This window comes from Electrophorus electricus, chromosome 5 (genome assembly GCF_041902795.1).
Source record: "Electrophorus electricus isolate QZ-2024a chromosome 5, ASM4190279v1, whole genome shotgun sequence".
NCBI lineage: Eukaryota > Metazoa > Chordata > Actinopteri > Gymnotiformes > Gymnotidae > Electrophorus > Electrophorus electricus.
The window spans coordinates 29,317,105-29,330,239 of record NC_137501.1 but is presented as its reverse complement, the minus strand read 5'-3'; the positions used below and the strand labels follow the sequence as shown (position 1 = coordinate 29,330,239).

Sequence of the window (13,135 nt, the reverse complement as noted above, 5' to 3'; positions counted from 1 at the left end):
GACAAAAATATTACTTAGCCGGTTACTTTTATTATGAAATCTGTGGATGGCTACAGTGCGACAGTAACTTCACTTTCCGCTCACTGGAGTTGAATTTGGACCGTAAACTGCTACACGACAACACGTTAAACATGACCGTCAAAAGTTTAACAGCAGCACTGATTCGGTATTCTTAGACTAGAGAGTCACTCAAGGAAACATCACGCTTCGCCGTTATTGCTTTGATCGCCAGCAAAGCCAGACAACTTGTGTTAGCCACCTAGCTAATGTCCGTAATAGCTAGTCAGCTACTAAATACTATTAGCTAAGATAGATAACGCTAACTCATCAACGGTCAAACAGGAGTCTCCAGATTCTCTCATAACGATTGTACAAATATCGAATATTTTCAGTTAGCGTCGGCAAGATAGATAACAGCTAAGTAGCTAATCATAGCTAACTCGAATTTCCAAACGTCAGGCTCGACGCCAGAGCAGAAGTTACCTAGGTTCGTAGAATCTTCTCATCTTCGGGGTTTGGTTTTTTTATCCGAGGCGACTCTCAGAATGACTGCAGACCTCCAGGCCAAGTATACCAAACTCGCTCAAGAATACTCGAAGGTAAGGCGCCTTTTAAAAGAATAATCCTGATGTGGGGTGGAGCTTTTAATAACCGCCGAAGGATGTTAGCTAGCTAGCCATTTATGTACGGTTTCTTGGAAGAATCTGATCAGTGTGTGGCTATCTAGCCACTTTCTAACCTATTTAATGTATGAACGGTCGATTCATCAGCCGGTACAAGATACCTCATTTAGTTAATTATATGTTCACACATGGATACCTGAAATCTAGCCATCTAGCTAGATTTGTGTGTGGTGCAGAGCTGTCTAGACTGACACACAGTGATAAGTGGTAAAGCGTTTATTCAGCACGCCGGACTTGTCTGAGACACCTGTTATGCTGGACTTGACTTGAAAGCCATTTCAGCTAATTTGGACACGGACCCGCAACTTGGTTTAGGATTATCAGCAACGCCCTGGCGCGTCTCCGTCAAATGTGCTTTTAAATCATTGTCTCAGGTTTTTTTGTTTGTTTTTAAAACAAATGACCACAGCCAGGATGCTGTCGCGTACAGTTAATGGACAACCCCCATAGTTAACATTTAATCTGCAGAGTGCCCACATGCTCAACAGTCACCTGACTGTTGTCATGCATTTCCTTAATGCATGTTACTTCAGTGACAGCTGCCTGCTTCCCGGCCCCCCTCAAACTCGATCTTATTTCCTAATTTTCAGTTGTCCAAGTTTCACTCTTAAACATGCGATTGTGTATGTTCAAACTGACAGCTCAGAGCACAGAACCAAGTTCTGAAGAAGGCTGTGGTGGATGAACAAGCCAATACCAACTCCCTAAAGGTAATTCAGTTACCTCCTAGTTCTACACACACGTGTCTGTATGTGTGTGTGTGTGTGTGTGTGTGTGTGTGTGTGTGTGTGTGTATATATATATATATATATATATATATATATATATATATATATATATATATATATATATATGCATTTTATTTAACCTAGCTGTTGCATATGTTAACCTGTGTTGGGTTCGGTTGCAGGACGATCTGAAGCAGAAGGATCAGAGTCTGCGTAAGGCTGAGCAGGAGATGGATAGCCTGAGCTTCAGGAACCAGCAGCTGGCCAAGAGAGTGGAGCTACTGCAGGAGGAGCTACAGGCCAGTGAGACCAAAGGCAGGAAGAGCAAGGTGAGTCCTGCGGGAACTCGCACGCATTGAAACGGGTTACGTCTGCAGGACGGGGGTGGGCGGCGAGTCCTGCATGTGTGTAGTGCAGTCACTAATACAGCTCATCAGGTGTATGAAGTCTGAGACCAGCTAATTGAGCAAGTGGGATCCGGTATGCTGCTTGCTTGCTTGGAAGACCGCAGCTTCTCTGGCCACAGCAGGTCTATTTTAATGTGTTATTTCTGAAAATATTATAACAGGATATCATTCTTGTATCATTCTTGTATTGCATAGTACATGTGCCTTGTGCTTTTCAGGCATTTCCAGCATAATTCTAACCTTTGTGTTTGTGCTGAAAGGACAGTAGTGACTATTTACAGCATTGCTCAAAACCAAAACACAAGTGACACTAGGCAGTAAACTTCACTCATGAGCTGTTACATTTGGATAGAGATATAAACCCATGTCTCCACTGTGTGTAAGTAGTTTTGCTGGTCCTCTAACAGAATAAAGGAGATTCTCCCTCCCAGCCAAGTTTTCAGACCCAGAGTGTGTTTGACGAAGATCTGCAGAAGAAGATTCAGGAGAATGAAAGGCTTCATATTCAGGTAACGGATGATTAAGGTGCTATATTGTGCATGACCTTCCAAGCTAACACGGCCATTAACATGTTCTATATTGAGGATATAAGCTTCACATGATTCCTCCTTCTCCCACACACACACACACACACACACACCTGGGCTGGAAACATGCGCAGGTTTAGTTGACACTCCCAAACCCCCGTTTTCAGTTCTTCGAGGCAGATGAGCTCCACCGCCAGCAGGAGGCGCAACTGAGAGCCCGGTTAGAGAAGCTTGAGTGGGACACGGAGCAGCACCAGGCTGTGGTAGACAGCCTCACCGCCAAATACACGGACACCATCGAGAGGCTGCAGAATGACAAGGCTCGTCTGGAGGTGAGGCCGATCAACTGTACTGGGAAAAGGGGTTTGCCAAAGGATGTGAGCAGAGGCTCCCTTTGGTTTAAGATGGTCAGCAAGACCAAGTGTTTTTAACTGATGTTACTGAGAACGAGGTTTAATTGGGGGTGTTGTCGGGTTCGTTGTAGATTAAGGTTCAGACACTGGAACGGGAAGCCAAGGACTGCAGACTTAGGACGGAAGAATGGTATGTTATTCATCATATATCTATCTACTGGATTTGCAGTAGACTGTAACATTTGTTTATAAGTTCCAGTGGAATCCTTGGGATTACAACTGACTGCGCAACATTTTCACCAGCCTAAAAAGCACGGGGTCAGCACTATCCTGAATGTTTTCTCCCTGTGTATCTGCAGCCAGCAGCAACTGCGCAAGTACCAGACAGAGCTGAGTAATCAGCTCAAGCACAACAGCAGCGTCATCCAGGAAAAAGTGCCCTTCAATGATACCAGTGAGTACAGCAGCACGTCACGTTCTGACTGGCCAAAATGCTGTCATGGTGGAGGGAGGAGGGGAGTGCGTGTGCAGAGGGAGCGAGAACATTAGTTGCCACAAATCTTCGTCCACCTGCCCTGAGTATAATGCAATGAATCTGTAACATGAAAGCCAATGAAGGAGAAATGGTGCACAGAAATATGATAGTCTCCAGTTAATTATAAAAAGTGCTTTAATGGACAAATTTAAAAAGGAAATATCTGTTTAATTAATGTTCCTGTAAAGCCAAGCCAAAGGTTTAAGCAACATCTGGTGCAAATGATCAAACTGTGTGTACCAGTGCATTTGATTATTCAAACTGATTAACTTAGTTTTAATCAAAACTAAAGACATCTTCAAAAAAACTTGTCAATTACAGCTTTTGAATATGTAATAGAGAACTTTGGCTTAATAGACATTTGTGTAGTTATGAAGGTGTTTTTATTTTTTTCTGAAGAATTTGGTGACTACAACAGCTTGAATGTTCCCCCACACAATAGAAGACATCAGGTAAAGAAGCTTGATCCATACATATATTACATGTAATACACACTCACCACCCTCCTTATTAGAAAAAGCTCTTTCCCTACCACTCACTGGAAGCGTTATTAGGTTTAACTATTTCCCTGGAAGCGCTCAGTTGCGAACTGCAGATCCTCAGCTCACATGTCAGTGCTAGTGCTGCGTTAAGAGTGGTTGATCGTACAGAAACATCCAGCTCCTAGTGGTCCTGTTGTCACTAACCCAACACTGCCACAGGGTGGCTGATGGGTACTATGAATGTCAGAAAGCTGTTGGCTCTAATTACTGTGTACATGAAGTGGGTTGTTGAGATGCCGTTGTTGTGCCTAGCTGAAAGCGCGCGATGCAGTCGGACAGGCTGTGGCCTTCGTGCAGGACCTGGTCTCTGCCCTCCTCCACTTCCACTCGTACACGGAGCAGAGGATCCACATTTACCCCCTGGACTCTTCCATCGAGCCCATCTCCCCCCTCAACCAGAAGGTAACGCAACTGCAGTCGACAGGCTCCAAAGTTTGAGTCTGTACACTGTGGGGGTTTGAGCTGGACTTTTCACTCCCTTCTTTGTGAATTAAGGTTTTTCTTTTCATTTTGAGTCTGTTTGGAGATTTCTTTGTAAACTGAAACATAAGATAGCAAATCCATGATTGGATTGTGAGTCCCCCCTCCTTTTTGAAAAAAATATTTTCAGTTCTCACAATATCTGCATGAGAATGCTGCATATGTGCGCCCCCTAGAGGATGGTTTGTTGCATCTCCATCAGAGCGTCACAGAGGACACGGTCACTGTACTGGTGAGAGCTTCTGATTTTATAAAGAAAATAGGTTTATGATTCTTATACTATGTTCAGGTGTTTTACAACTTGGTGTAGATTATATATATATAGGACTTATTCTTACATCCAGATCAGTACACCTTATATATATATATATGGTGTTTATTTTTGTTGTAAATGTTTAAGCGCATCCAAATTGTTCATATCCTATGACATGACATGTCTGTATTTGTAGGAGACGGTGGGAAAACTGCAGGACTTTTCCAAATCCTTCTTCACTTACACAAGCTTTCTGCAGAAGATCCTCCCATATCAGCTTAAGAGGTAGGTGCAGTTTCCTCATTGTTTTGCTTTATGTATTTCTCTTCATTCTCTTCATTCTTTATGTATTTCTCTTCATTCTCTTCATTCTTTTTTCCTCTCTCACTCTCTTGCCCCCCCCCAGCCTGGAAGAGGAGTGTGATGTGCCTCTCTGCACGGCGTCTCTCAGTGCTAAGAACCGTGAGCTCCAGGCCGATATGAAGCGTGTCACTTCAGTCTTTGAGAAGCTGCAGAGCTACATCAGCCTGCTGGCCTTACCCAGTGAGTCCTGCACTGCTGGTCATACAGCAAATTCAGAGAGAGTGAGAGAGTGAGAGAGAGAGAGAGAGTGTGTGTGTGTGTGTATATGTGTATGTGTATATGTATGTATATATATATATATATATATATATATATATATATATATATATATATATATATATATATATATATATATAGAACAATAGGAGATTGAAATAAACAAACCTGGCTCGATGTGTTCATTTATTGATTGATTTACAAGCCCAGGGCTGTTCATGGAAGACGCCACGTGCGTGTGTTTGTGACAGGTGTGCGTTCGGACGCCATGCCCCAGAGCAGCTCGTGTGCCGTCTTTACCCAGCTGGCTGCCTGCTTACACGGCCTGCATGACGCCACCAGGGGTGAGCCGTCCATCGTGCCCCACCCCCTCCTCACTTTATCATCCCTTCACACAGCAGATACAGTCCCTCTGTATAGAAGGTTGTGGTTGTTGTTGTTGTTGTTGTTGTTGTTGTGTAAACTCGATCTGAGTTGAGTTCATTTGAGTTGAAGAAGGAACTGAGAATGGATGACTGATGAATGAATATAGATTACATTACATGATAACAGCTAGATATGGAGTCCTCCCTCTGTCCAAGCACTGGCATGGAATGAGCCCCTGAAACTCTCAGAACGGAGACCAGTCTGTTTATGACCGCTTCAGTACTCATTTACTGTTTTCTCTTTATCTGTCTTCTGTTCCTTTCTGCCCTGTCTCTTTTTTTTTTTTTTTTTTTTCTTTCTTTCTTTATCAGAGCTCTCCAAGCACTACAGCCAGAAAGTGGTTCTGGAGCAGGAGCTGCCCACCGTTACCCAGAAGCTGCGCACCACGAATGAGTGCTTGCTGTCCTCCCTGGCCTCACTGACCAGCTGCACCAGCAAAGTGAGCCAGCAGGGGGCACTGGACGAGCATCAGTGCATGAGAATGAGCATGGAAGTTATGCAGGCAGACGGCAGTGCGGTGGCGTAATGATGCGTCTCCGAAACAACGTTTAGAAATGATAAGACATGTCTGACACTGTGGGCACTGCCTCATGAGATATAAGGTATTTTTGTTTTGTTTTCAATTAAAAATTTGTGCAGATCGCCACGTTCTTCAATAACAACCTGGACTTCTTCGCTTCGTCGGCCGGCTATGGGCCGCGAGCCGGTGTGGGCAACCTGAACCCGCTGCAGACAGAGACCATGCTCAGAAACAAGAAGCAGGCAGCCGCCTACATCCACACACTCAGGAGGGTCAGTTGGACACAACTCTTAACAGCACGTGATATTTTATAGTGACTGATCTTTTACGTTACATTATTATTTACGGCGTTTAGCTGACACTTTTATCCAAAGCGACTTAGAATTATGACTGAGTACAACTTGAGCAATTGAGGGTTAAGGGTCTTGCTCAGGGGCCCAACAGTGGCAACTTAGCAGTGGTGGGGCTTGAACTAGCAACCTTCCGATTACAAGTCAAGTACCTTAACCACTGAGTTACTACTGCCAATTATTATGCATCATTGTGTAAGGTTAGCTAGTATTCTACCTTATTAAACAAGGGAAAACTGAAGGATTATTTGATTTGTATCTATTTTTGAGTTCCTTGACTGTTCAGAGCTACGCTTGGTAGCCGTGGTGTCGTGGCTGAATGCTGGGCTTTCCCCACGGTTGAAAAGGCTCTCACTGCATGGGCTTTTCCTTTTAGGCACGACCTGTGTCTGTGCCGTATACGGAGGCGCTCTGCAACCGCCGCGTGCTCACCAGCTCCACTGAGAGCAGGCAGGGACTGACGCAGCAGGCATGTGCACTTTTCCCACCTCTTGCGTCTGTTAGGCAGAAAAAAATCGCTTCCCCTTCCGGTTTAATGACGCATGCATTAGTACACCTGTTTAAAAACAAAGGAACAAAACATTTCATTGGTCCTGACCAGGTAGGTTAGCCCTTTCTATTTTTTAGCATTTTCTTCATTGTCAGGATATTTTTTGCTGTTTAAAAAAAAAAAGGGTGCGAGAACAGACAGAGAGTGATGTGGCCCACAGGTGCAGCAGAGTCAGGAGAAGATCGCGCGGCTGGAACAGGAGAAGGAACACTGGCTCCTGGAGGCACAGCTGGGCCGCGTACGGCTGGAGAAGGAGAGCAAGCGCATGGCCCAGCTGGAGGCCCGCCTCTCTGCCCACCTGTCGGAGGACGCCCCCCGGCCAAGCCCCCAGGACGGCCTGCTCGACCTCGTGCAGCCCGCCGACCCGGAAACGGAAGAGAGGACAGGCAGCGAGGTGTCTCAGAGCACCAGTATGGTTAGTGCAGTTCAAAGAGGGGTTTTTTTGTTTTGTTTTTTCCTTTCTTGAGCAAAGTGGAGTTTTATTCAAAGGTGCTGAGACAACCTTACAGAAAACCTCTCCACATAATGTTTGGGGAGGCCTAAATGAGTGTTTTATGTTTACTGAGTAAATCTTTTTTTTTTTTTGTTAAATATATGTATTTTGTATTTAATGTATGTATATGTGTTTAGCTAAATATGAGTATTATGTACCTCTGCATTATGTCAAGAGGGCAGTCATACTGACATGCGGAGGTATAGAGCAGATAAATGTGCTCTGCATTTAGAGCTCGTGTTTATTACTGTCTTAATTATCTGCAGATGTGATTCTATAATTAATTTTTTCCCCATCAGATTGGAATGCTAACCACAATTCCTACCAGTGAGAGTGTAAGTATCAAAAACATGGAATATAAAATGAGTATATTGTGTTAGAATTTGTGTGTGTGTGTGTAAGTTTTTATAGTGTTAAAAAATGTTTTAAATGCAGTGGTTCACATTTGTAACTAAGGAGTCATGTAATCCTTCAGAAGGCTGGTAGTTCTAAGTGATCTATCTTTCACCTCATTCAAGGGTTAGATGATGGAGAGTACTCTCTCGGAGAGATTTTAAATATGATAATGTATTTAATCACATGGTTAGCAGTCTCCTCTGACCATGTTAAGACTCCTTTGGCTGTTCATTTGCGGCTTCAAAGAGTTGATTGTAAGACCCCTGATGTTTCCAGGAGAGTCCCATGTCCTGCACCTTCTCAGCCGGGCATTAGCTGACTTAAAGGCACACTGCACAGACTGGACAGTACTAAATGACAAAAATGGGTTTAAAAAGACATCCATGCTATCTTTGTTTTACTAGTAAGCGTGTATACTATTCGGTAATTAGTAATTATTCATAATTATTCATTATTGCTGTGATGCAATGTGTGAATTCCTTTCAGTAATACACGATCAATAAAACTGACTGAAATTATTTTTCATTTTAAGATGAAAAATTACTTGGTCTTCTTTGACCACAAAACAATGTGGGATTATCATGTTACTAAACTCAACAGGTTCATGGTATGGGTCAGTGCATGCACATTGGATCAACAGGATCATTGTAGCCTTTAGAATTGATGTATTGGCCAGAATCGATGCATCATTCTTCCAATAGTTCCTAGTGAGGCGTGCGTCTGCCCTGCAGGTTGGAGATGAGGAGTCTCGGGAGCACCTGATCAAGACCCATTACATGACCCGAGTGGCTGAGCTCACCACCCAGCTCCAGATGTCCGACAGCAAGGCCGTGAACTTCCATGCCGAGGTGAGCCCAGCCTGGACTTCCCCACCCACTTTCCTCTGGATCACCACTCATACTACGGGAAGGGATTACAATCAGGACATCTGGAGTTTGGGATTAGAGATTGGATGTAATATGTTGTGCACATCCATGAAAACGAGGTGTAATTTTCTGGTGGTTTACTGCTCGTTGACTTCGTCTGCATAATTTTATGCAAAATCCCATGCATCATATTTTCCAAAATGACCCAAAATCAGTGATGTCAAGATTCAGGGAGAACTGCTGATTGACTGACCAATCACAGACCTTTTTCTTTCAGTCTGGATCTCTGAACCAATCACAGGTCAGTCACAGATGTCACTGAAGCGCTTCAAAGACACACGTACATGACGCATGTCTTTCCTTAAATCAGGGCTCCTGTTACAAAGTCTTGATCTGCTTCTTACGCTATAGTCAGTATTATGCTAGCGTTTATGAGGATGTTCTCTGGACAGCATGTCCATCTTATCAATTCTGAACAGAAAGAGAAGACAGTAAATATTCCTTTGCAGGTGTCTGTGGTTCTTTAATGGCAACCTAAAGACCTCTACATCATTGTTTTCAGTCCTGCTTTTGTTCTGAAGGAAACAAAGAGCCGCACTGAATAGGAAGCATGTCTGGTTTGCTGAGGAGATCCTTTTTCGCAAATATTTCACATTTAGCCTAGGTCTCATCCTCTTTTCAAAGCTGAGTGGACAGAGGCCATTAATAGGTTGACATTGTGAGTTCATTCAGACATTGTGATCTGCTTCCTTATAGCTTTGATTACGCAAATTCTTTGCCTTGTGTGATTTGCTTTCTCCTGTAGTGCCGGGCACTTGCTAAACGTCTCGCCATAGCAGAGAAAACTCGCGAAACTCTGACTGAGGATATGAAGCAAGCCAATCAGAACGTTACACGACTGCAGGTAATCTGTCCCATCCAAGAGGAACATTGTCCAACACAGGTTTCATCCACTCACAGAGAAGTACAGCTAGAGAGGCGGGTCCTTGGAAATGCATGTAGCCAAATCCATCTAAAAGGGTTGCGAGAAAAGTGGCAGAACATCTCAGTCTGGGATGTTTCACACAGAACGTGCAAGTGTCCCTGACCCAGCATAATTAATAGCGCACTAGCACCCCTGGTTGGGTAGCTTTAAAAGATGAATCTGGATCTGAGATTTTTGATCCCATTACTACTGCTTTCAGAAAGTAAATAAAGGTTAGCACGACCCTCGAGCATCTGTTAAACTGGAGCTTGCTGATGTTGTGACAGTTTCATGTAGGTAAAACTGCTAAGTGTAAACCACGTCTTTGACCTGTTGGCCAGGATGAACTGAGCACGACCAAAAGGAGCTATGAAGACCAGCTGAGCATGATGAGCGACCATCTGTGCAGCATGAATGACACCCTCAGCAAACAGCGAGAGGAGATCGACACGCTCAAACTTGGGAACAAGGTCGGCGCTTCACGTTATAGCCGTTACTGGCTCTGTTCGTTTAAAGCCGCTGTAGATGATGATTTGAAATGTATTTAAACACACATATGTGGTGATTGCGTTTGTCATTGTATCATAATTGCATTTAATAATAATACTACTGCCCTCCTGTTCTAACTTGATTTTTAGTGTTTTTTTTATATGTGCACCTTGTCTGTTGGTTGTTTATTATCAGTATGCATTTTTGTACTAGGCTTTGAAGGTTAGGTCCCTTGTGTGAATGGTTGTGTTTTCTGTTTGATGTGAACACCAGTATTTCCTGGCTGCCAGTAAAAAGGTTGAGGAATGTTTGATAGAAATGGTCATTTTTCTCCAGGTGTTGGAATATGGCATATGGTACCTTTGTTTAAGTTCCTGTGTTTCCTTCACTTTTATATAGGTTGTGCATGCACAAAAACCCAGGAAAGTCCATGTAATGAGTCAAAATGAATTCATCTTGTGGATTTGTAGGCAAATGCTGTGCATTCAGGAACATATTTGTTCACAACACTTCACCTGCTTCCTAAAACTCTTATAGGTAGAATTAAATTTTCAGTAAAATGCTATAACTTCATCTGTTAGTTTGATTGATTGAAGACATCTTCCTGTGTGTACTCCATATAGGGTAACTCTAAGAAGAACAAGGGCCGGTAGTGGTCAGCACCAGGATGAGTGGAGGAGAGTCAAGCTGGAATGAACACATTATATATATATATACACACACACACAGCACCTGAACAACAGAGACACATGGCATTCAACTTATTGCTGGACAAACTTACCACATTTCCATGAAGACGGAGAGTGTTAGTGAAGGGCTTACTTCTGTGTGCTGGGGAGATGCTTCTTCATTTCCTGGGTCAGAACAGTTTGAAGATATTGATGCTTCTCGTGTGTGTGATGTGAACATGCACGTTATTACTCTTATGAATACCCATATGACGTGCTGTGGGCCTGTGTAATATTGACTGTGTTTGTAGATTTGGGGTTTTTTTGTTTTTAAGTGTTGAGTGAATGATTTTGTCTACCTATGAGTACATGTGTGTGACCTGATTTTGAGTGGAAAGGAGAAACCTCAGCTTTTCTTTTCGCCCAGGCAGAGACATTTACCAACTAGGGAGCAGAGTCCGCCTCAGACTCGACGACTGTGTGAGACAAGCACTCTGCCATATTGTGATTATATTGTGACATACTGCTGTTATAGTACAACTTCAGATGTGATGGTGGCATCTTTGAACATTTCCTATTAACATTTCAGTGCGACGTGGCTAAGCATAGGAGGTGCGTTCAAGTAGCATATCTGTTGCCCTGAATTTGTCCGTCGTTTACATACAGCCATTTCTGGTCTGTGTGAAAATTTCAGGACTGTGTGAAACGGAGAAATCTGTGTTACTAGGATGCACCCCAGGCTGCATGTAGAGGAAAAAAAACATTTTGCATACTGCTCATAGCATTGTCTGTTGTTTGATCTCTCAGAATGTTTATCAGAAACAGATGATGTTTATCAGTGTGCTTACTTCAAGAATTGTGATTGGTGGAATGCTCATACAGCGTTTTGGAGTAGGTTGACAACTCGTTGCATTAATGATTAAAAGCAAATGATGTGCTATGCAGCTCCAGTGAGTGAGGTAACACAAGGACACCCATTAACCTCATCGAAACACATTAATCCAGTGCATAAGACTACTATATATATATATATATATATATATATATATATATATATATATATATATATATATATATATATATATATATATATATATATATATATATATAATCTCAGCTGTACTGATTACTTAAGCATGTATACAGAGGAAAATTCAGTGATGTAGAGAGCATAAGATGAAGGTCATTATGGTTTTGTTGTAGTTGTTGGATTGTTTTTATATATATATATATATATATATATATATATATATATATATATATATATATGCACAGTGAACTGATCCTTCTGCATAAGTGAGTTATACGTTGAAGGCATGAGGGTTGATGTGAATATACATATAATTCATATCATGTTTGAGTTATGTCTGTGTACTGTGTTTTTTGTTTCTTTGTTAAGGAACTATACTACCAATGATGAGTTTAAAAATGTGTTTCTTTGGACCAATGAACTCAGTTACAGATGGTTAATGTCAGCCAAAACACCCATAATAGACAAAATGGCACAGGGATGCCCTGTCTGTAAAGAACTGCTCATGGACTTGAAGAATGAAGAGTGTGTCCACTTAATCCTGTCCAGTTACTGCCCATATATGAAAACGGTGTACGTAAAGCAAACTAAACATGACATACTTGTGAAATAAATAACTTGGAAAAGTATGTGAGTTGCATCCTGGAGTTTCATTTCATGTAACTTTCAGTGATACTTCCTTTTAGATGAAAAGTTATCCCATCCGTTTCTGTGACCTGTTTGACTGAACGGTACTATAAGAACTTTCTCACAAGTATTTGGTGTTTAGTTAACTGCCTTCCTAGTTGTATTACCAACATTCAATATCAAATATTTATTTAGTCCACCCGTAACGTTGGTTTCAAAGATACCACAGGTTTTACATTGTTGACTTTGATTTTGGTAAGCCACTCATATTATTAGGCTAAAGGTTTGAGAACCATGAATGTGAAGATTTAAAGATACTTATCCAGTTTGACAAATAGCGCTACTGCTTTTATTAAGGATATTTTTACTGATTTGTTACGTGAAAAATAAAGTATGCCATTTGTAATATAAAAGTGGTGGTATACGTGATATTAAAAAGAATCACAAATGTATGTATTGCATATGAATGTTTGCTCTTAATGGTCTGTATGCATAACTTCCACTGCTCGTAATTAGCATAATGCACTAAATCCCACCCTTCTAATGATCATATTACTATAAATATGAAAATATTTATAAATATAAAAGATATAGTTTCTTTGCTATGGCTTGGTGTTAACACATCTTTACCTCTGGTGTGGAGAATAAGTAGTAGGTTATGAGCATCGA

At 42.0% G+C, this 13,135-nt stretch overlaps 1 protein-coding gene across 8 annotated transcripts; it reads left to right on the top strand.

Moving 5' to 3' along the window:
• The first annotated feature begins 53 nt into the window (after nucleotides 1-53).
• On the top strand, nucleotides 54-12,468 carry ppp1r21 (protein phosphatase 1, regulatory subunit 21). Of its 8 annotated transcripts, none has more exons than XM_081714719.1 (22): nucleotides 54-599; nucleotides 1,325-1,393; nucleotides 1,594-1,740; nucleotides 2,226-2,327; nucleotides 2,513-2,677; nucleotides 2,830-2,888; nucleotides 3,058-3,152; nucleotides 3,633-3,685; nucleotides 4,028-4,177; nucleotides 4,386-4,487; nucleotides 4,705-4,793; nucleotides 4,915-5,051; nucleotides 5,339-5,431; nucleotides 5,825-5,952; nucleotides 6,153-6,305; nucleotides 6,760-6,852; nucleotides 7,094-7,348; nucleotides 7,726-7,761; nucleotides 8,524-8,670; nucleotides 9,494-9,592; nucleotides 9,994-10,122; nucleotides 10,541-10,714. In XM_081714719.1, the coding sequence occupies exons 1-22, from the start codon at nucleotides 546-548 to the stop codon at nucleotides 10,676-10,678; spliced, it is 2,493 nt and encodes an 830-aa protein (XP_081570845.1). In that variant the 5' UTR covers nucleotides 54-545; the 3' UTR covers nucleotides 10,679-10,714. The 8 variants fall into 8 exon arrangements, with proteins under 8 accessions (XP_081570845.1, XP_081570842.1, XP_081570844.1 ...); XM_081714716.1 differs by having other exon boundaries at nucleotides 6,760-6,984; XM_081714718.1 differs by lacking the exon at nucleotides 10,541-10,714 and adding an exon at nucleotides 10,765-12,468 and having other exon boundaries at nucleotides 55-599; nucleotides 6,760-6,984.
• Nucleotides 12,469-13,135: the final 667 nt, after the last annotated feature.

Excerpts from the sequence above, each read along its gene's own strand:
- ppp1r21 (XM_081714716.1), top strand. The coding sequence starts at position 546 with ATGACTGCAGACCTCCAGGCCAAGTATACCAAACTCGCTCAAGAATAC. Across the intron at positions 2,678-2,829 it reads ATGACAAGGCTCGTCTGGAG|ATTAAGGTTCAGACACTGGA; the intron begins GTGAGGCCGATC and ends GGTTCGTTGTAG. Across the intron at positions 2,889-3,057 it reads AGACTTAGGACGGAAGAATG|CCAGCAGCAACTGCGCAAGT; the intron begins GTATGTTATTCA and ends GTGTATCTGCAG.